This window comes from Salmo salar, chromosome 01, assembly GCF_965601325.2.
Source record: "Salmo salar chromosome 01, fSalSal1, whole genome shotgun sequence".
Classification (NCBI taxonomy): domain Eukaryota; kingdom Metazoa; phylum Chordata; class Actinopteri; order Salmoniformes; family Salmonidae; genus Salmo; species Salmo salar.
The window spans coordinates 11,538,947-11,562,500 of record NC_138291.1 but is presented as its reverse complement, the minus strand read 5'-3'; the positions used below and the strand labels follow the sequence as shown (position 1 = coordinate 11,562,500).

Here is a 23,554-nt window from a genome sequence, read left to right as displayed (position 1 = left end):
TAATATCGTTTAGGACCTTGAGCGTGGCTGAGGTGCACCCATGACCAGCTCGAAAACCAGATTGCATAGCAGAGAATGTAAGGTGGAATTCGAAATGGTCGGTGACCTGTTTGTTAACTTGGCTTTTGAAGACATTAGAAAGGCAGGGTAGGATAGATATAGGTCTATAACAGTTTGGGTCTAGATTGTCTCCCCCTTTGAAGAGGGGGATGACCGCGGCAGCTTTCCAATCTTTGGGGATCTCAGACGATACGAAAGAGATGTTGAACAGAGTAGTAATAGGAGCTGCAACAATTACGGTGGATAATTTTTGAAAGAGAGAGTCCAGATTGTCTAGCCCAGCTGATTTGTAGGGGTCCAGATTTTGCATCTAGATTTGTGTGAAGGAGAAATGGGGGAGGCTTGGGCAAGTTGCTGTGGAGGGTGCAGAGACACACAAACTCACAGGACACACACACATCAGACACACACATCAGACACACACACACATCACACATCAGACCGGTATTACTACTCCTTCAGATAGGGTTGAAATCACAGGAGGTTGGTGGCACCTTAATTGGGGAGGACGGACTCGTTGTAATGGCTGGAGCGGAATAAGTGGAATGGTATCAAATCAAACACATGGTTTGTCAGCGCGGGGATTCGATCCAGCAACCTCTCTGTTACTTTCCCAATGCTCCTACATTCAGAGGGGTTGGGTTAAATGTGGAATACACTTTTCAGTTGATTGCATTCAGTTGTCCAACTGACTAGGTATCCAATTTTCCCTTTCATGTGTTTGATGCCATTCCGTTGACTCCGTTCCAGCCATTATTATGAGCCATCCTCCCCTCAGCCTCCACTGGTTGAAATACAGCATTTTGAAACAACCATTTGAACATATTTTTTTATCTTTATCAAATGAAGTTGAGCATTTTTCAATGGAAAGAGCGTTTTTAAGCCAGAAACTCCACAGTAGTTTGAGTCTAAAGCATTTTCCTGTCTATAATGGGTGATTTTTAAAAGAAATATCCAAAATGTTTCCTCTCGCATGGACTTGACTGACCTGTCGGCAACAGGCAGCATGACTCTGTAATGGACCATTGGCTGTGTGACAATGTCATGTTGCAAATGCCGTAAAGGCTGCCATAGTCTGTCATTGACCACAGTACACTCACTGGAAACCAGCAGAGGTCTGGTGAGTTAGAGTACTAAATTATACTGTGTTTTGTGCTAATTCCTGAAAAACATTTGACTCAGTCTGATATCCAATGGGAGTTGAGACTAGGTCTGACTACTAAGAAGTTTTAGTTCAAATTATAGATCCACACTTAAGAGCATTTTTAAAGGACAAATTCACCCTAAAATGAGAGATTGTCAATTGCTTTTATAACCTGTGCAATGATCTAAAATTGCTATTAGTTCAGACCTCTAAAAATAGCCTAACTTGATATAGATGTGTAAGATTCCAGCGTCACCATAAATGATGCGCAGGCTTCTATGGAGCAGAAGTCTGTGTGGTGTTGACATCCTGGATGACCAGATTGTTAGCAACAATGACAGACTGGAGGGGTCGTAAAGTGACGCGTTTCATTTGGTTCTTGATACCATGTCTTGTTTTGACTGATGTCATATCTATGCTAATATGGCTGAAATATATTTGTTTTGGATAAACATTGGAGACTAAATAGTTGACCTGTTGTCAACAGTGTACGCCATCCACTTCTGTTTTGTTGCTAAACAACCAACCCGTCTTTATGTTTTTATTTCCTGCTTCAGGTTTTTATAGCAATGTGTTCGTTGTTGGCCCCTCCCAGTCTTCTTTAGTGATGCTGTAGTGTGATACAGTGTGCCCCTTCTCCCTGTGGGTGGTGTGGAGACCATGCAGGGGGCAGAGGAGAGCGTGGGTGGTGTTGAACAAGGCTGCCATCCAGAGGACAGAGGAGAGCGTGGGTGGTGTTGAACAAGGCTGCCATCCAGAGGACAGAGTAGAGCGTGGGTGGTGTTGAACAAGGCTGCCATCCAGAGGACAGAGGAGAGCGTGGGTGGTGTTGAACAAGGCTGCCATCCAGAGGACAGAGGAGAGCGTGGGTGGTGTTGAACAAGGCTGCCATCCAGAGGACAGAGGAGAGCGTGGGTGGTGTTGAACAAGGCTGCCATCCAGAGGACAGAGGAGAGCGTGGGTGGTGTTGAACAAGGCTGCCATCCAGAGGACAGAGGAGAGCGTGGGTGGTGTTGAACAAGGCTGCCATCCAGAGGACAGAGGAGAGCGTGGGTGGTGTTGAACAAGGCTGCCATCCAGAGGACAGAGGAGAGCGTGGGTGGTGTTGAACAAGGCTGCCATCCAGAGGACAGAGGAGAGCGTGGGTGGTGTTGAACAAGGCTGCCATCCAGAGGACAGAGGAGAGCGTGGGTGGTGTTGAACAAGGCTGCCATCCAGAGGACAGAGGAGAGCGTGGGTGGTGTTGAACAAGGCTGCCATCCAGAGGACAGAGTAGAGCGTGGGTGGTGTTGAACAAGGCTGCCATCCAGAGGACAGAGGAGAGCGTGGGTGGTGTTGAACAAGGCTGCCATCCAGAGGACAGAGGAGAGCGTGGGTGGTGTTGAACAAGGCTGCCATCCAGAGGACAGAGGAGAGCGTGGGTGGTGTTGAACAAGGCTGCCATCCAGAGGACAGAGGAGAGCGTGGGTGGTGTTGAACAAGGCTGCCATCCAGAGGACAGAGGAGAGCGTGGGTGGTGTTGAACAAGGCTGCCATCCAGAGGACAGAGGAGAGCGTGGGTGGTGTTGAACAAGGCTGCCATCCAGAGGACAGAGGAGAGCGTGGGTGGTGTTGAACAAGGCTGCCATCCAGAGGACAGAGTAGAGCGTGGGTGGTGTTGAACAAGGCTGCCATCCAGAGGACAGAGGAGAGCGTGGGTGGTGTTGAACAAGGCTGCCATCCAGAGGACAGAGGAGAGCGTGGGTGGTGTTGAACAAGGCTGCCATCCAGAGGACAGAGGAGAGCGTGGGTGGTGTTGAACAAGGCTGCCATCCAGAGGACAGAGGAGAGCGTGGGTGGTGTTGAACAAGGCTGCCATCCAGAGGACAGAGGAGAGCGTGGGTGGTGTTGAACAAGGCTGCCATCCAGAGGACAGAGGAGAGCGTGGGTGGTGTTGAACAAGGCTGCCATCCAGAGGACAGAGGAGAGCGTGGGTGGTGTTGAACAAGGCTGCCATCCAGAGGACAGAGGAGAGCGTGGGTGGTGTTGAACAAGGCTGCCATCCAGAGGACAGAGGAGAGGGTGGGTGGTGTTGAACAAGGCTGCCATCCAGAGGACAGAGGAGAGCGTGGGTGGTGTTGAACAAGGCTGCCATCCAGAGGACAGAGGAGAGCGTGGGTGGTGTTGAACAAGGCTGCCACCCAAGAGGGCAGAGGAGAGCGTGGGTGGTGTTGAACAAGGCTGCCACCCAGAGGACAGAGTAGAGCGTGGGTGGTGTTGAACACGTGGGTGGTGTGTGTAGATAGTGGTGTTGTGTCCGTAGAGCCTGGGTGATAAGGGTGTTAGTGTGATGACGTGTGTCCCCTCTCTCTGTATGCAGGGCAGCGGTTCAGGGGCCAGTGGTGAGCCAGCACATGGGCCAGGAGGAGTCGGAGCTCTCCAATGACAGGGGATTGGACAGCAGCCTGACATACACCTCACACTCCCACCACCAGGGGGAGCTCTCATCCCTGTCTGCAGGTCAGAACCCTAGACATGACCATATTTGGGTAGAAGGCGGGCCAGGTCACACAGGCCATTAGGATATATTTTAGAAGGATTAGCCTACCTGGCATTTGCAAGAAATAATCATAAAAGTCACCTAATTGATTTCATTAGAACAAGCGTCGCTATGTAGCTATCATTACATTTAGTATCAGAACAAAGTACTCTGCTGATCCCCATAACATGTTTCTGTAGATAGCCTATCAGGGTCCTGGCATCCACAAGCAGTTGGTATGGTACTGGAGAGAACCTGACCCCAGTAAATAAATAGCAGCTAAAGTAGGACTGTTGGAGACTAAATGTTAGTTACACACAGTTGTGAGATATTGATCGGTAAGGCCATATTAACCGTAGTTGTGTCGTATAAAAGGTTTTCTCACCTGTGTTTGTGTGTGTGTGTGTGTGTGTGTGTGCGCGTGTGTTTCTGTGTGTGTGTGTTTCTGTGTGCGTGTGTGTTTCTGTGTGCGTGTGTGTTTCTGTGTGTGCGTGTGTTTCTGTGTGTGTGTGTGTGTGTGTTTCTGTGTGTGTGTGTGTGTGTTTCTGTGTGTGCGTGTGTTTCTGTGTGTGTGTGTGTGTTTGCCCTAGGAGACACCAATAGTTTGAAGGGGTCCAGGTTCAGCCCCAGGCCCAGGGGAGAGGGCTCTGCGCCCCCCAGTAGTCCGTCCCCCCGGGTATTAGAGCTAACCAGAGCTAGCATCAGTTCCTGCCCTGAGATGGGCGGACACGGGGTGAGCGAAAGACACACCCTCTGTTTCCTCATTCATTTCACATAGAAAATGAATTTGACTGATATTGGTGTTTCGTCACAGATTTTTTTCCATGCTGTAGTTGCAGACACAATTTAGACTTGAACATTTGAATAAGACTGTTCTGTTTTCCCCTTTTAGGAGGATAAAGAACCAAAAAAGATGTCTACAAAAGGTAGGTCTTTGGTTTAGTCTAATTTTCCCGACCTTCCTTATTTAGATTATGTATTTACTTTCCCGCATTATGTCACTGAGATTTGTATGAACATAGGCCACGCAAAAACCTTGACTTTCTTTCTCTCTCTCTCTTCTCCCTCTCTCCTCTATCAATCTTCTATCCTTCCCCTCTCTGCTCTCTCTCCCCCTCTCTGTTCTCTGTCCCCCTCTCTGTTCTCTCTCTCTCTCCTCTCGCTCCCTCCCCCCCAGGCAAGAGTACAGCGACGAGCAGGAGGCGTGTGTCGTGTCGTGAGCTGGTTCAGCCCGACTGTGACGGCTGGCTGTGGAAGAAGAGGAAGGAGAGCAGTGTGTTCATGACCCAGAAATGGCAGCGCTTCTGGTTCGTCCTCAAGGGTCCCACTCTCTACTGGTATACCAGCCAGCAGGTGAACGCATTCATTTATTACCTCATCGTTGCTAATAGAAATCATTGTGGATAGATGGGATGCTGTACGTGCACATGCAGAAGAGGAACTAGGATAGTTGGAGAACCTCCAACCCCCCCACCCCTATCCCTTCATCCTACAAAAAAGGACAGGAAAAAGGATGGTATACATATTGACTCTGTGCCATGAAAAGCTGAGCGCGCAATTGGGAATCAGAAAGTTCTCTGTTGATAAAATATTGTGTAACTTCAAATACAGCTCATACAAGTTAACAAAAACGTAATCAGATGGTTATCGTCTACAACATCACAAATGTGCATCAGAGGATTGATAACCTAGTAAACTACCAAGCCAGCGAGGCAAGATAAAATACCCCAAATAGAGGCAGATAAACCCAGAAGAATAATATACTTGTTGATCATAGCTATAGCCATCAGTCTGGTGTTTTTGTGGTTCGTCAAGGTCCAGACTCAGGGCGGCAGGTAGCCTAGTGGTTAGAGCGTGGGACTAGTAACCAGCAGGTAGCCTAGTGGTTAGAGCGTGGGACTAGTAACCAGCAGGTAGCCTAGTGGTTAGAGCGTTGGACTAGTAACCAGCAGGTAGCCTAGTGGTTAGAGCGTGGGACTAGTAACCAGCAGGTAGCCTAGTGGTTAGAGCGTTGGACTAGTAACCAGCAGGTAGCCTAGTGGTTAGAGCGTGGGACTAGTAACCAGCAGGTAGCCTAGTGGTTAGAGCGTGGGACTAGTAACCAGCAGGTAGCCTAGTGGTTAGAGCGTTGGACTAGTAACCAGCAGGTAGCCTAGTGGTTAGAGCGTTGGACTAGTAACCAGCAGGTAGCCTAGTGGTTAGAGCGTTGGACTAGTAACCAGCAGGTAGCCTAGTGGTTAGAGCGTGGGACTAGTAACCAGCAGGTAGCCTAGTGGTTAGAGCGTTGGACTAGTAACCAGCAGGTAGCCTAGTGGTTAGAGCGTTGGACTAGTAACCAGCAGGTAGCCTAGTGGTTAGAGCGTGGGACTAGTAACCAGCAGGTAGCCTAGTGGTTAGAGCGTGGGACTAGTAACCAGCAGGTAGCCTAGTGGTTAGAGCGTGGGACTAGTAACCAGCAGGTAGCCTAGTGGTTAGAGCGTGGGACTAGTAACCAGCAGGTAGCCTAGTGGTTAGAGCGTTGGACTAGTAACCAGCAGGTAGCCTAGTGGTTAGAGCGTGGGACTAGTAACCAGCAGGTAGCCTAGTGGTTAGAGCGTTGGACTAGTAACCAGCAGGTAGCCTAGTGGTTAGAGCGTTGGACTAGTAACCAGCAGGTAGCCTAGTGGTTAGAGCGTTGGACTAGTAACCAGCAGGTAGCCTAGTGGTTAGAGCGTTGGACTAGTAACCAGCAGGTAGCCTAGTGGTTAGAGCGTTGGACTAGTAACCAGCAGGTAGCCTAGTGGTTAGAGCGTTGGACTAGTAACCAGCAGGTAGCCTAGTGGTTAGAGCGTTGGACTAGTAACCAGCAGGTAGCCTAGTGGTTAGAGCGTTGGACTAGTAACCAGCAGGTAGCCTAGTGGTTAGAGCGTTGGACTAGTAACCAGCAGGTAGCCTAGTGGTTAGAGCGTTGGACTAGTAACCAGCAGGTAGCCTAGTGGTTAGAGTGTTGGACTAGTAACCGAAAGGTTGCAAGATCGAATTCCCGAGCTGACAAGGTAAAAATATGTCATTCTGCCCCTGAACAAGGCAGTTAACCCACTGTTCCTAGGCCGTCATTGTAAATAAGAATTTGTTCTTAACTGATTTGCCTAGTGACATAAAGTAAAATATAAAAGAATCTTGAGCTACAGAGCTTTTTGATGTCGGGATGCGCGCACAACGATCAACCATGATGGTTACTTGTAAACAAAACAAATGGCTCTACACACAGACCTACACAATCCAGTATGCTACTTTATCATAGGTTTACTTCTAGAACATGGTAACAGTGACAGAACAATGGTTGTTCAGGATGGTGCAACATTACAGACCATTCAGATAGAAATGCATTGTGAGGAAGAGAACATTGTGCATCACGATGAATGGGGAATCACGGCGACTCTATTCATTACATTTCTATCGGCAACGTTCTGAATATTTCACATCACTGAAATACACCTATTTAACTTGAATGTTTATTTGTCTTTTTGAATTGACAGGGGATCTGCTCACGTCAATGTACAGTTAAAGTGCAATTGTGTCAGCTATGAAAACTACTTTCACCTCAAGTCCTTGGGCTGGCTCCAGCTGATAATAGACAATATGCTATTATATCATATTAGCATATCATTATGCATGTAATGTTATAGAGGCCCAATAATATCATGTCTCACAGTGATAGTATTATTTGCATGTGGTTGTACACAGTTCTGTTTTATCAGCCTAAACAGGTTTCCACTTTGCAGTGTGATTTTTGTCATTCTCTCTGTCTTTTAGACCCTGTTTATTGTGATAAGTAGCCTGGGTAAGCCCGAGAGAACACTGTGCTTGTAGGGTTCAGTCTGGTTTAACCAGGCTATCATGGCAGCAGCGCCCCAGTGTCTGCCCTGAGATTGGAAGGTTGCGGGTTCGATCCCCTGCAGACTTTAAAAATGCTTGGCACTCAGCATTAATTGGGGGTAAGGCACAGTGGTAGACTAGCGTCCAGGGGGTGTACTTGTACATCAAGCTGTCTCACGCTACAGAAACAGGAAATGGGGTCCTGCCCTGTGGGCCGTGTTGGCTCGGACAAGGCTACTTACTTACTATCATGGCAGCAGTAGTTGTGGTTGATTTAACCTATTTATTTGTTTGTCATTGCCAGGAGGAGAAAGCAGAGGGCCTGGTTCATATCTCCAGCTACAACATAGAGAGCGCAGGAGAACACAAGAGGAAGTAGTGAGTACCCTTTGCCACATGAAGTGTCAAGTGTGATGAGATACAGTTGAAGTCGGAAGTTTACATACACTTAGGTTGGAGTCATCAAAACTCGTTTTTCGACCACTTCACAAATTTCTTGTTAACAAACTATAGTTGTGGCAAGTCGGTTAGGACATCTACTTTGTGCATGACACAAGACATTTTTCCAACAATTGTTAACAGACAGATTATTTCACTTACAGTGGTGGGAAAAAAGTATTAGATCCCCTGCCGATTTTGTACGTTTGCCCACTGATAAAGAAAGGATCAGCCTATCATTTTAATGGTAGGTTTATTTGAACAGTGAGAGACAGAATAACAACAAAAATATCCAGAAAAACGCATGTCAAAAATGTTATAAATTGATTTGCATTTTAATGAGGGAAATAAGTATTTGACCCCCTCTCAATCAGAAAGATTTCTGGCTCCCAGGTGTCTTTTATACAGGTAACGAGCTGAGATTAGGATCACATTCATAAAGGGAGTGCTCCTAACCGCAGCTTGTTACCTGTAAAAAAGACACTTGTCCACAGAAGCAATCAATCAATCAGATTCCAAACTCTCCACCATGGCCAAGACCAAAGAGCTCTCCAAGGATGTCAGGGACAAGATTGTAGACCTACACAAGGCTGGAATGGGCTACAAGACCATCGCCAAGCAGCTTGGTGAGAAGGTGACAACATTTGGTGTGATTATTCTCAAATGGAAGAAACACAAAAGAACTGTCAATATCCCTCGGCCTGGGGCTCCATGCAAGATCTCACCTCGTGGGGTTGCAATGATCATGAGAACGGTGAGGAATCTGCCCAGAACTACACTGGGGGATCTTGTCAATGATCTCAAGGCAGCTGGGACCATAGTCACCAAGAAAACAATTGGTAACACACTACGCCGTGAAGGACTGAAATCCTGCAAGGTCCCCCTGTTCAAGAATACATATACATGCCCGTCTGAAGTTTGCCAATGAACATCTGAATGATTCAGAGGACAACTGGGTGAAAGTGTTGTGGTCCGATGAGACCAAAATGGAGCTCTTTTGCATCAACTCAACTCGCCGTGTTTGGAGGAGGAGGAATGCTGCCTATGACCCCAAGAACACCATCTCCACCGTCAAACATGGAGATGGAAACATTATGCTTTGGGGGTGTTTCTCTGCTAAGGGGACAGGACAACTTCACCGCATCAAAGGGACGATGGACGGGGCCATGTACCGTCAAATCTTGGGTGAGAACATCCTTCCCTCAGCCAGGGCATTGAAAATGGGTCGTGGATGGGTATTCCAGCATGACAATGACCCAAAACACACGGCCAAGGCAACAAAGGAGTGGCTCAATAAGAAGCACATTAAGGTCCTTGAGTGGCCTAGCCAGTCTCCAGACCTAAATCCCATAGAAAATCTGTGGAGGGAGCTGAAGGTTCGAGTTGCCAAACGTCAGCCTCGAAACTTTAATGACTTGGAGAAGATCTGCAAAGAGGAGTGGGACAAAATCCCTCCTGAGATGTGTGCAAACCTGGTGGCCAACTACAAGAAACGTCTGACCTCTGTGATTGCCAACAAGGGTTTTGCCACCAAGTACTAAGTCGTGTTTTGCAGAGGGGTCAAATACTTATTTCCCCCATTAAAATGCAAATCATTTTATAACATTTTTGACATGCGTTTTTCTGGATTGTTTGGTTATTCTGTCTCTCACTGTTCAAATAAACCTACCATTAAAATTATAGACTGATCATTTCTTTGTAAGTGGGCAAACGTACAAAATCAGCAAGGGATCAAATACTTTTTCCCCCCATTGTATAATTCACTGTATCACAATTCCAGTGGGTCAGAAGTTTGCATACACTAAGTTGACTGTGCCATTAAACAGCTTGGAAAGTTCCAGAAAATGATGTCATGGTATTAGAAGCTTCTGATAGGCTAATTTACATCATTTAAGTCAATTGGAGGTGTACCTGTGGATGTATTTCAAGGCCTACCTTCAAACTCAGTGCCTCTTTGCTTGACATCATGGGAAAATCAAAAGAAATCAGCCAAGACCTCAGGAAAAAAAATTGGGGACCTCCACAATCTGGTTCATCCTTGGGAGCAATTTCCAATCACTTGAAGGTACCACGTTCATCTGTACAAGCAATAGTACGCAAGTATGAACACCATGGGACCACGCAGCCGTCATACTGCTCAGGAAGGAGACGCGTTCTGTCTCCTAGAGATGAACGTACTTTGGTGCGAAAAGTGCAAATCAATCCCAGAACAACAGCAAAGGACCTTGTGAAGATGCTGGAGGAAACAGGTACAAAAGTATCTTTATCCACAGTAAAACGAGTCCTATATCGACATAACCTGAAAGGCCGCTCAGCAAGGAAGATGCCACTGCTCCTACACCGCCATAAAAAAGCCAAACTACTGTTTGCAACTGCACATGGGGACAAAGATCATACTTTTTGGAGAACTGTCCTCTGGTCTGATGAAACAAAAATAGTATTGTTTGGCCATAATGACCATCGTTATGTTTGGAGGATAAGGGGGAGGCTTGCAAGCCAAAGAACACCATCCCAACCGTGAAGCACACGGGTGGCAGGTTCATGTTGTGGGGGTGCTTTGCTGCAGGAGTGACTGGTGCACTTCACAAAATAGATGGCATCATGAGGAAGGAAAAGTATGTGGATATATTGAAGCAACATCTCAAGACATCAGTCAGGAAGTTAAAGTTTGGTTGCAAATGGGTCTTCCAAATGGACAATGACCCCAAGCATACTTCCAAAGTTGTGGCAAAATGGCTTAAGGACAACAAAGTCAAGGTATTGGAGTGGCTATCACAAAGCCCTGACCTTAATCCAATAGAAACTTTGCTAAAAAAGCGTGTGTGAGGAATGAGGCCTACAAACCTGACTCAGTTACACCAGCTCTGTCAGGAGGATTGGGCCAAAATTCACCCAAATTATTCTGGGAAGCTTGTGGAATGCTACCGGAAACATTTGACCCAAGTTAAACAATTTAAAGGCAATGCTACCAAATACTTATTGAGTGTATGTAAACTTCTGACCCACAGAGAATGTGATGAAAGAAATAAAAGCTGAAATAAATAATTCTCTCTACTATTATTCTGACATTTCACATTCTTAAAATGAAGTGGTGATCCTAAGACAGGTACATTTTACTAGGATTAAATGTCAGGAATGGTGAAAACTGAGTTGAAATGTATTTGGCTAAGGTGTATGTAAACTTCCGACTTCAACTGTAAGTGATTTAGGACCTGGCCCGTATTCATAAAGCATCTTATTGTAGGATCAGGTCTGTCCATGTAATTATGATCTAAAATACTAAACCAAATCCTAGATCATCTCATAGTAGGATCAGGCTGTGGCGGCAAGTAGCCTAGTGGTTAGAGCGTTGGGCCAGTAACCGAAAGGTTGCTAGATCGAATCCCCAGCTGACAAGGTAAAAATCGGTCATTCAGCCCCTGAACAAGGCAGTTAACCCACTGTTCCTAGGCCGTCTTTGTAAATAACAATTTGTTCTTATCTTGCTTACCTAGTTAAATAAAAATGACCCATGTAATTATGATCTAAAATACTAAACATATCCTAGAATAGCACTTCTACTCTAAGAGGTTTTATGAATACAACCGTAGTGTAGTCACATCTGGGTTCAAATAGCAATTTAATATCCCAGAATCCTGTGGTGGATGAATCAGAATTAGTTGGGTAACATAGATAATTAAGATGTTTTATTAGTATAATATGCTTATGTGAGATACTTGTCATTAGAAAGTGTCCTTTGGACTCTGGTATGTTTCAGTTGCACGTTTCCCTTAGCTGGGGCTCAGTCACTTGGAGCCCAGAGTGGGGAGAGGTCAGACTTGTTTTTTACATGTCTCTGTTGCTATGCAGAATATCAGCAAGAGAGGAGGACTGAGTGAAACATTGTCTTCATATGTGAATTTCTTTACCTATTCTTAAACCATGTGAAGGGATGGCGTGATTAATGGGGAACCAATTATTTGTCTCCACAATGTCTGTGCGCAGGTCACTCCCCTCAGTGAGCTTGTCCAGGAGTGGGAACAAGAGGTGTCTTACTGAGGATGGGCCTCTATGAGATAGCACTGATAGAGGAGATTTATGGTGTATTTTGATAAGAACGTCTAAAAAGCATTCCAGAGGACATGAGCTAATAGTTATGTTCAATACCGTACCAGGGAGGGACGGTTCTAGGGAGACCAGACACTGGTCTATATAATGAACACTGTTGAGATAGCAGTTGCTGTCTGCTGTGTTTTATAGATATCTTTTCATACAAAACTTAACCTTGTGACCCATTCTATGTATCTGTGGTTCGTCAATGTACGTTGAAGGGGTGGATTCTTGGGTATAAAATATCTCAGTAGCCATTGTGTTGGAACCTTCCCTTTTCAATGGCATCATTGAAGGTCAAGTGCTTTTGCAAAAGTATCTTAATTATTAAAGATGTAGTTAACTCGGACTGGTGTGTTTGTAACTCTCCTCGTTTGGTAATGCAGAAATTAGCCACCACAATCCTAACTCTTCCCCGCTCTCTCTCTCTCCTCCTGTCTATCTGTGTCTGTCTTTCTTTCTCTCTCCCCAGTGTCTTCCAAATGTGCCACCAGCGCTTCCAGACTTTCTTCTTCGCCGCCGAGAATGTCAATGACATGACCAAGTAGGTGTGACGAATTATGAACCCATCTGGTTGGAACCGGTTCAGGGAATAGAACCGAAAACCAAAAAATAAGATCATTTTTCAAGTAACAGAATCAGAAGCTGGAATGAAAGTGATCTATACTGTTCCAGAACAGAACCATTATTTTAAAAGCATGGGAACCTGTTAAAAACGTTATTTTACATTCAGGGCATTTTTTTCAAGTTCCACAAAAAACACAAATCAAATAAAATTTTATTGGTCACATACACATGGTTAGCAGATGTTAATGCGAGTGTAGCGAAATGCTTGTGCTTCTAGTTCCGACAGTGCAGTAATATCTAACAAGTAATCTAACAGTTTCACAACAACTACCTAATACACACAATTGTAAAAGGATGGAAGAAGAATGTGTACACAGAAATATATGGATGAGTGATGACCGAGCGGCATAGGCAAGATGTAATAGATGGAATAAAATACAGTATATACATATGAGATGAGTAATGGAAGCTCCAGTGGGGCAAAAAAGTATTTAGTCAGCCACCAATTGTGCAAGTTCTCCCACTTAAAAAGATGAGAGAGGCCTGTAATTTTCATCATAGGTACACGTCAACTATGACAGACAAAATTAGGAAAGAAAATCCAGAAAATCACATTGTAGGATTTTTTATGAATTTATTTGCAAATTATGGTGGAAAATAAGTATTTGGTCACCTACAAACAAACAAGATTTCTGGCTCTCACAGACCTGTAACTTCTTCTTTAAGAGGCTCCTCTGTCCTCCACTCGTTACCTGTGTTAATAGCAACTGTTTGAACTTGTTATCAGTATAAAAGACACCTGTCCACAACCTCAAACAGTCGCACTCCAAACTCCACTATGGCCAAGACCAAAGATCTGTCAAAGGACACCAGAAACAAAATTGTAGACCTGCACCAGGCTGGGAAGACTGAATCTGCAATAGGTAAGCAGCTTGGTTTGAAGAAATCAACTGTGGGAGCAATTATTAGGAAATGGAAGACATACAAGACCACTGATAATCTCCCTTGATCTGGGGCTCCACGCAAGATCTCACCCCGTGGGGTCAAAATGATCACAAGAACGGTGAGCAAAAATCCCAGAACCACTTGGGGGGACCTAGTGAATGACCTGCAGAGAGCTGGGACCAAAGTAGCAAAGCCTACCATCAGTAACACACTACGCCGCCAGGGACTCAAATCCTGCAGTGCCAGACGTGTCCCCCTGCTTAAGCCTGTACATGTCCAGGCCTGTCTGAAGTTTGCTAGAGAGCATTTGGATGATCCAGAAGAGGATTGGGAGAATGTCATATGGTCAGATGAAACCAAAATAGAACTTTTTGGTAAAAACTCAACTCGTCGTGTTTGGAGGACAAAGAATGCTGAGTTGCATCCAAAGAACACCATACCTACTGTGAAGCATGGGGGTGGAGACATCATGCTTTGGGGCTGTTTTTCTGCAAAGGGACCAGGACGACTGATCCGTGTAAAGGAAAGAATGAATGGGGCTATGTATCGTGAGATTTTGAGTGAAAACCTCCTTCCATCAGCAAGGGCATTGAAGATGAAACGTGGCTGGGTCTTTCAGCATGACAATGATCCCAAACACACCGCCCGGGCAACGAAGGAGTGGCTTCGTAAGAAGCATTTCAAGGTCCTGGAGTGGCCTAGCCAGTCTCCAGATCTCAACCCCATAGAAAATCTTTGGAGGGAGTTGAAAGTCCGTGTTGCCCAGCGACAGCCCCAAAACATCACTGCTCTAGAGGAGATCTGCATGGAGGAATGGGCCAAAATACCAGCAACAGTGTGTGAAAACCTTGTGAAGACTTACAGAAAACGTTTAACCTGTGTCATTGCCAACAAAGGGTATATAACAAAGTATTGAGATAAACTTTTGTTATTCACCAAATACTTATTTTCCACCATAATTTGCAAATAAATTCATTACAAATCCTACAATGTGATTTTCTGGATTTTCTTTTCTCATTTTGTCTGTCATAGTTGAAGTGTACCTATGATGAAAATTATAGGCCTCTTTCATCTTTTTAAGTGGGAGAACTTGCACAATTGGTGGCTGACTAAATACTTTTTTGCCCCACTGTATGTAAACATTAATAAAGTGTCATTTTTTAAGTGACTAGTGATCCATTTATTAAATTGGCTAATGATTTGAGTCTGTATGTAGGCAACAGCCTCTCTGTGTTAGTGATGGCTGTTTAACTGTCTGATGGCCTTGAGATAGAAGCTGTCTCTCGGTCCCAGTTTTGATGCACCTGTACTGACCTCGTCTCCTGGATGGTAGTGGGGTGAACAGGCAGTGGCTCGGGTGGTTTTTGTCCTTGATTATCTTTTTGGCCTTCCTGTGACATCGGGTGCTGTAGGTGTCCTGGAGGGCAGGTAGTTTGCCCCTGGTGATGCATTGTGCAGACCGCACCACCCTCTGGAGAGCCTTGCGGTTGAGGATGGTGCAGTTGCCGTACCAGGTGGCGATACAGCCCGACAGGGTGCTCTCAATTGTGCATCTGTAAAAGTTTGTGAGGGTTTTAGATGACAAGCCAAATTTCTTCAGCCTCCTGAGGTTGAAGAGGCGCTGTTGCGCCTTCTTCACCTCACTGTCTGTGTGGGTAGACCATTTCAGTTTGTCTGTGATGTGTACACTAAGGAAGTTAACTTCCAACCTTCTCCACTACTGTCCAGTCGATGTGGATAGGGGGTGCTCCCTCTGCTGTTTCCTGAAGTCCACGATCATCTCCTTTGTTTTGTTGACGTTGAGTGTGAGATTGTTTTCCTGACACCATACTCTGAGTGCCTTCACCTCCTCCCTGTAGGCCGTCTCGTCGTTGTTGGTAATCAAGCCCACTACTGTTGAGTCGTCTGCAAACTTGATGATTGAGTTGGAGGTGTGCATGGCCGTGCAGTCATGGGTGAACAGGGAGTACAGGAGAGGGCTGAGCACGCACCCAGTGTTGAGGATCAGCAGAGTGTAGATGTTGTTTCCTACCATCACCACCTGGGGGTGGCCCATCAGGACGTCCAGGACCCAATTGCACAGGGCAGGGTTGAGACCCAGGGCCTCAAGCTTAATGATGAGCTTGGAGGCTACTATGGTGCTGAATGCTGAGCTGTAGTCAATTAACAGCATTCTTACATAGGTATTCCTCTTGTCCAGATGGAATAGGGCAGTGTGCAGTGTGATGGTGATTGCATAGTCTGTGGACCTATTGGGGTGGTAAGCAAATTTAAGTGGGTCTAGCTAGGGTGGCAGGTAAGGTGGAAGTGATATGATCCTTGACTAGTCTCTCAAAGCACTTCATGATGACAGAAGTGAGTGCTACGGGGCGATAGTCATTTAGTTCAGTTATCGTTGCCTTCTTGGGTACAGGAACAATGGTGGCCATCTTGAAGCATGTGGGGACAGCAGACTGGGATAGGGAGCGATTGAATATGTCTGTAAACACACCAGCCAGCTGGTCTGCGCATGCTCTGAGGACGAAGCTAGGGGTGCCATCTGGGCCAGCAGCCTTGCAAGGGTTAACACGTTTAAATGTCTTACGTCGGCCACGGAGAAGGAGAGGGGGGGCCGCAGTCTTTGGTAGCAGGCCACATTGGTGGCACTGTATTATCCTCAAAGCGGGCAAAGAAGATGTTTTAGTTTGTCTGGAAGCAAGACGTCGGTGTCCGTGACATGGCTGGTTTTCTTTTTGTAGTCCGTGATTGTCTGTAGACCCTGCCACATAAGTCTTGTGTCTGAGCCATTGAATTGCGACTCCACCTCGTCCCTATACCGACATTTCGCTTGTTTGATTGCCTTGCGGAAGGAATAACTACACTGTTTACATTCAGCCATATTCCTAGTCATCTTAACATGGTTGAATGTGGTGGTTCGCTCTTTCAGCGCGAATGCTGCCATCTATCCACTGTTTCTGGTTAGGGTAGGTTTTAATAGTCACAGTGGGTACAACATCTCCTATGCAGTTCCTTATAAACTCACTCACCGAGTCAGCGTAGAAATGTATGTTATTCTCTGAGGCTTCCCGGAACATTTTCCAGTCCGCGTGGTCAAAACAATCTTGAAGCGTGGATTCCGATTGGTCAGACCAGCGTTGAATGGTTCTAGTCAAGGGTACATACTGTTTTGAGTTTCTGCCTGTAGGATGGTAGGAGCAAAATGGAGTTGTGGTCGGGCGGGGGAGGGCCTTGTATGCATCTCTAAAGTTAGAGTAGCAGTGGTCCAGTGTATTGCATGCTCGCGTGCTACAGTCAATGTGCTGATACAATTTAGGTAGCCCTGTTCTCAAGTTAGCTTTGTTAAAATCTCCAGCTACAATAAATGCAGCATCAGGATATATGGTTTCCAGTTTACATAGAGTCCAGTGAAGTTCCTTGGGGGGGGGGGGGTATACACACAGCTGTGACTATAATCGAAGAGAATTCTCTTGGGAGATAATGTGTTCGGCATTTGATTGTAAGGAATTCTAGGTCAGGTGATCAAAAGGACTTGCGTTCCTGTATGTTGTTATTACACCATGAGTCGTTAATCATGAAGCATACACCCCCGCCCTTCTTCTTCCCAGAGAGATGTTTATTTCTGTCGGAGCGACGCATGAAGAAACCCGGTGGCTGTACAGACTCCGACAACATATCCCGAGAGAGCCATGTTTCCGTGAACAGAGAATGTTACAATCTCTGATGTCTCTCTGGAAGGCAACCCTTTCCCTAATTTCGTCCACCTTGTTGTCTAGAGACTGAACATTGGCGAGTAATATACTCGGAAGCGGTGGGTGGTGTGTACGCCTCTGAAGTCTGACCAGGAGGCCGCTCCGTCTACCCTTCTGTGGCGGTGTTGTTTTGGTTCGGCCTCTGGGATTAGATCCAATGGCCCGAACAAACGATCTGCTTCAGGAAAGTCATATTTCTGGTCGTAATGTTGGTGAGTTGACGTCGCTCTTATATGCAATAGTTATTCCCGGCTGTATGTAATAACACTTAAGATTTTCTGGGCTAACAATTTAAGAAATAATAGATGAAAAAAACAAAATACTGCATAGTTTCCTAAGGACTCGAAGCGAGGTGACCATCTCTGTCGGCGCCATCTTGCAACAAAGCACCTATGCAAAGCCCTCCCTCTGTCACTCAGAAACTTCTTCCAGTGTCTGCCTGCCAGCTGAAAAATGCTACGTTGGGGACCGCAGCTGTACCGCAGCCAGGCAAATTGGTGCTGTGACGTTATCGTGGCAACAGCAAAATGCTATCTATCGACTTCTATTGACAATTCAAAGAGCCAATAGCGGATCCTCACCCGCAAAATTTCAGTTGCCTCTCGCACCCTACACTTGTCTTTCCATCACACATGTAAACAACTCAGTGAACTATAGTTTGCACGGTCCATTGCTCTATCCACACTGCATGATTGGTGAAGGAATTTAATGTCGAGCTAAATGTAACAAAAAAAAATAGATTTCAGAGGTTTAAAACGGAACAGAAAGGAATGATATAAACCAGTACTTTTTTCGGGGTTCGAACCGGTTCAGAATTGTATTTAGCTGGTCGGAACAGTGGAACGGAATGAAAAAATATCATTGTTCTGTTCAGATTGGAAAATAACTTTGGGTTCCAACTCCTAGTTCCAATATACACTGCTAATACACACACACACACACACACACACACACACACACACATACGCATACGCTGTTCTCTTCCCTACAGGCCTCCTGCATATTTCAATGATTAATATAAGAAAGCCTGGCAGGAAATACACAACCGAGGATTCCCCATAGAAACGATGACCGAGACGTCCCAGTGATTTGAATATACTAGAACATTATGATAGAATAATGTCTGTTGTTGTTTGACACCACATACCACACATACCACACACACCATACACATACCACACACACCAGACACATACCACACACACCATACACATACCACACATACCACACACACCATACACATACCACACACATACCCCACACACATACCACACACATACCCCACACACATACCACACACACCATACACATACCACACACACTATACACATACCACACACATACCACACATACCACACACACCACACACATACCACACACACCATACACATACCACACACACCATACACACCATACACATACCACACACATACCACACACACCACACACACACCACACACATACCACACACACCATACACATACCACACACACCATACACACCATACACACCATACACATACCACACACACCATACACATACCATACACACACCACACACACCATACACATACCACACACACCATACACATACCACACACACCATACACACACCATACACATACCACACACACCATACGCACACCACACACACCATACACACACCACACACACCATACGCACACCACACACACACCATACACACACCACACACACCATACACATACCACACACACCATACACATACCACACACACCATACACATACCACACACACCACACACACCATACGCACACCATACACACCATACACATACCACACACACCATACACACACCATACACACACCATACACATACCACACACACCATACACACACCACACACACCATACACATACCACACACACCATACGCACACCACACACACCACACACACCATACACACCACACACACCATACACACACCACACACACCATACACATACCACACACACCATACACATACCACACACACCATACACATACCACACACACCATACACATACCACACACACCATACGCACACCACACACACACCACAGCTGTGTGATGGAGACAACACTCGACTGAATCTCTCCATTGCGGTCTCTGTCTGGCTCTGAAACGTTATACAGATATGTTGTCTCTGTCTGTGTACCACGATCTGGTCTTCTCTTTCTCCCTCTTTCTCTCTCTCCCACAAATACAAATGCACACATTTTAAGGCAGTGGCATTATCTCTACCACACAGGCCACTGATAGTTTGTTGACAGGCCACTGATAGTTTGTTGACAGGCCACTGATAGTTTGTTGACAGGCCACTGACAGTTTGTTGACAGGCCACTGATAGTTTGTTGACAGGCCACTGATAGTTTGTTGACAGGCCACTGATAGTTTGTTGACAGGCCACTGATAGTTTGTTGACAGGCCACTGATAGTTTGTTGACAGGCCACTGATAGTTTGTTGACAGGCCACTGATAGTTTGTTGACAGGCCACTGATAGTTTGTTGACAGGCCACTGATAGTTTGTTGACAGGCCACTGATAGTTTGTTGACAGGCCACTGATAGTTTGTTGACAGGCCACTGACAGTTTGTTGACAGGCCACTGACAGTTTGTTGACAGGCCACTGACAGTTTGTTGACAGGCCACTGATAGTTTGTTGACAGGCCACTGATAGTTTGTTGACAGGCCACTGACAGTTTGTTAGCGGGCAGGTGACAGTTTGTTGACAGGCCACTGATAGTTTGTTGACAGGCCACTGATAGTTTGTTGACAGGCCACTGATAGTTTGTTGACAGGCCACTGATAGTTTGTTGACAGGCCACTGACAGTTTGTTGACGGGCCACTGACAGTTTGTTGACGGGCCACTGATAGTTTGTTAGCGGGCAGGTGACAGTTTGTTGGCGGGCCACTGATAGTTTCAGGTGAGGTAAAGCGAGGTAGGCTACTTCAAGAGTACTGACTACTGAGCATATATTATAGTCTATGCTGCCACCTAGTGTTGGTTTGTCAGAACTACAGAAACGGGCAGAGAATTACATAGTACAAGGGTTGTTCCAGTTGAAAGTAAAGATTTTATGTTCTAAGTGCAGATCTAGGATAAGATCCATGTAATCTTATTCATTATGATCTACAAGGCGAAACTGATCCTAGATCAGAACTCCTACTAGCTTTATGAAGCTTTTCCAAGATGGCGTAGCAGTCGGACGTGTGTTTTGACTTGTCCCGTGTAAATATCGTTGTCCTCATTTCTTTCCGTATATATTTCGTATATATTTTAATCTCACTTTGCATCTTTGGACTGAATATACTCTCCTGCAACCCGCCTCACCCAATGTGGTACGGATCTGCTATTTTATACTTTAGAACCGGAACCCCCATCAGTAGCTAGCCTGCTAACTAGCTATTAGCTAATAGTCAGTTAGCCACTGCTAGGGGTCTTCACCGTTAAGTCGGACACCAGCCAGCCTCAGCTCATTCAATACCTGCCAGTCTGCACAGCGCAATATCAACCCAGAGCATATTGGACTGCTTTTTCTCTACCACATCTCCGGATTCCTACTGCAAGCTCTGAACCTTTACACCGGAGAATCGCAGCTAGCTAGCTGCAATCCGAGTGGCTACTCCTGGCTAACGTCTCTGTCCCGAAGCAAGCACCAGTTAGCCTTGAGCTAGGCCCATCTCCCGGCTAGCCAAAGAGGTCCACCAGCTAATTTCTTGGGCTACAATACCTCTTTTGCCAATTGGCCTGATCCCTTTACTGCCGACATGGAGCCCCGCCGATCCATCACGACTGGTCTGCCGACGTAATGGTCCGAGGTGGTCTCAACTGGCTCTTCCGTTGCGACGTCGCCGAAGGCCTATCTGCAAGCCACGGTCCGCTAGCTGTCTGAATCACCGTATCTCCAGCTCGCCTAGCATAATAGCGACTACTGAATCGGCCTCCTGACTCACCTATTGCTACTCATTGGACCCTTTGATCACTCGGCTCGGCTACACATGCCTCCCTAATGTCAATATGCCTTGTCTATTGCTGTTTTGGTTAGTGATTGTCTTATTTCACTGTAGAGCCCCCAGCCCTGCCCAATATGCCTTAGATAGCCCTTTTGTTCCACCCCCCACACATGCGGTGTCCTCACCTGGCTTAAATGGTGCCTCTAGAGACAAAACCTCTCATCACTCAATGCCTAGGTTTACCTCCACTGTACTCACATCCTACCATACCCTTGTCTGTACATTATGCCTTGAATCTATTCTTCCACGCCCAGAAATCTGCTCCTTTTACTCTCTGTTCCGAACGCACTAGACGACCAGTTCTTATAGCCTTTAGCCGTATCCTTATCCTACTCCTTCTATGTTCCTCTGGTGATGTAGAGGTTAACCCAGGCCCTGTAGCCCCCAGCACCACTCCCATTCCACAGGCACTCTCATTTGTTGACTTCTGTAACCGTAAAAGCCTTGGTTTCATGCATGTTAACATTAGAAGCCTCCTCCCTAAGTATGTTTTAGTCACTGCTTTAACACACTCCGCCAACCCTGATGTCCTAGCCGTGTCTGAATCCTGGCTTAGGAAGGCCACAAAAATCCTGAAATTTCCATCCCCAGCTACAACATTTTCTGACAAGATAGAACTGCCCAAGGGGGAGGAGTTGCAATCTACTGCAGAGATAGCCTGCAGAGTTCTGTCATACTATCCAGGTCTGTGCCCAAACAATTCGAGCTTCTGCTTTTAAAAATCCACCTTTCCAGAAACAAGTCTCTCACCGTTGCCACTTGTTATAGACCCCCCCCCCCCCCCCAGCCTCCAGCTGTGCCCTGGACACCATATGTGAATTGATTGCCCCCCCCCCCCCCCATCCATCTTCAGAGTTCGTACTGTTAGGTGACCTAAACTGGGATATGCTTAACACCCCGACTGTCCTACAATCTAAACTAGGTGTCCTCAATCTCACACAAATTATCAAGGAACCTACCAGGTACAACCCTAAATCCGTAACCATGGGCACCCTCTTAGATATCATCCTGACCAACTTACCCTCTAAATACACGTCTGCTGTCTTCAACCAGGATCTCAGCGATCACTGCCTCATTGCTTGTGTGCGTAATGGGTCCGCGGTCAAACAACCACCCCTCATCACTGTCAAACGCTCCCTAAAACACTTCAGCGAGCAGGACCTTTCTAATCGACCTGGCCCTGGTATCCTGGAAGGATATTTACCTCATCCCGTCAGTAGAGGATGCCTGGTTGCTCTTTAAAGTGCTTTCCTCACAATCTTAAATAAGCTTGCCCCATTCAAAAAATGTAAACTAAGAACCGATATAGCCCATGGTTCACCTCAGACTTGACCTCCCTTGACCAGTACAAATACATCCTGTGGCGTTCTGCATTAGCATCGAATGGCCCCCGCGATATGCAACTTTTCAGGGAAGTCAGGAACCAATATACACAGTCAGTTAGGAAAGCAAAGGCTAGCTTTTGCAAACAGAAATTTGCATCCTGTAGCACTAATTCCAAAAAGTTTTCGGACACTGTAAAGTCCATGGAGAATAAAAGCACCTCCTCCCAGCTGCCCACTGAGGCTAGGAAACACTGTCACCACCGATAAATCTACGATAATCGATCATTTCAAAACGCATTTTTCTACGCCTGGCCATGCTTTCTACCTGGCTACCCCTACCCAACAGCTTCTCCTTCACCCAAATCCAGACAGCTGATGTTCTGAAAGAGCTGCAAAATCTGGACCCTCTCTTTCTAAAATTATCCGCCAAAATTGTTGCAACCCCTGAGATCCCCAAAGATTGGAAAGCTGCTGCAGTCATCCCCCTCTTCAAAGGGGGAGACACTCTAGACCCAAACTGTTATAGACCTATATCCATCCTGCACTGCCATTCTAAAATCTTCGACAGCCAAGTTAACAAACAGATCACCGACCATTTCGAATCCCACCGTACCTTCTCCACTATGCAATCTGGTTTCCGAGCTGGCCATGGGTGCACCTCAACCACGCTCAAGGTCCTAAACGATGTCATAATCGCCACTGATAAAAGACAATACTGTGCAGCTGTCTTCATCGACCTGGCCAAGTCTTTCGACTCTCACCGTATTCTTATCGGCAGACTCAATAGCCTTGGTTTCTCAAATGATTGCCTTGCCTGGTTCACCAA

General features: G+C 46.0%; 1 protein-coding gene across 1 annotated transcript in view; it reads left to right on the top strand.

Annotated features, from left to right (window-relative positions):
* Positions 1–23,554, top strand: part of LOC106612959 (connector enhancer of kinase suppressor of ras 1) — a 101,173-nt gene that overhangs the window by 65,945 nt on the left and 11,674 nt on the right. Inside the window, exons 10-15 of the mRNA XM_045714239.2 lie at positions 3,564–3,703; positions 4,313–4,455; positions 4,615–4,648; positions 4,900–5,075; positions 7,885–7,958; positions 12,580–12,651. Of these exons, the coding sequence (XP_045570195.1) occupies positions 3,564–3,703; positions 4,313–4,455; positions 4,615–4,648; positions 4,900–5,075; positions 7,885–7,958; positions 12,580–12,651 (639 nt within the window). The remainder of the gene's footprint in view (positions 1–3,563; positions 3,704–4,312; positions 4,456–4,614; positions 4,649–4,899; positions 5,076–7,884; positions 7,959–12,579; positions 12,652–23,554) is intronic.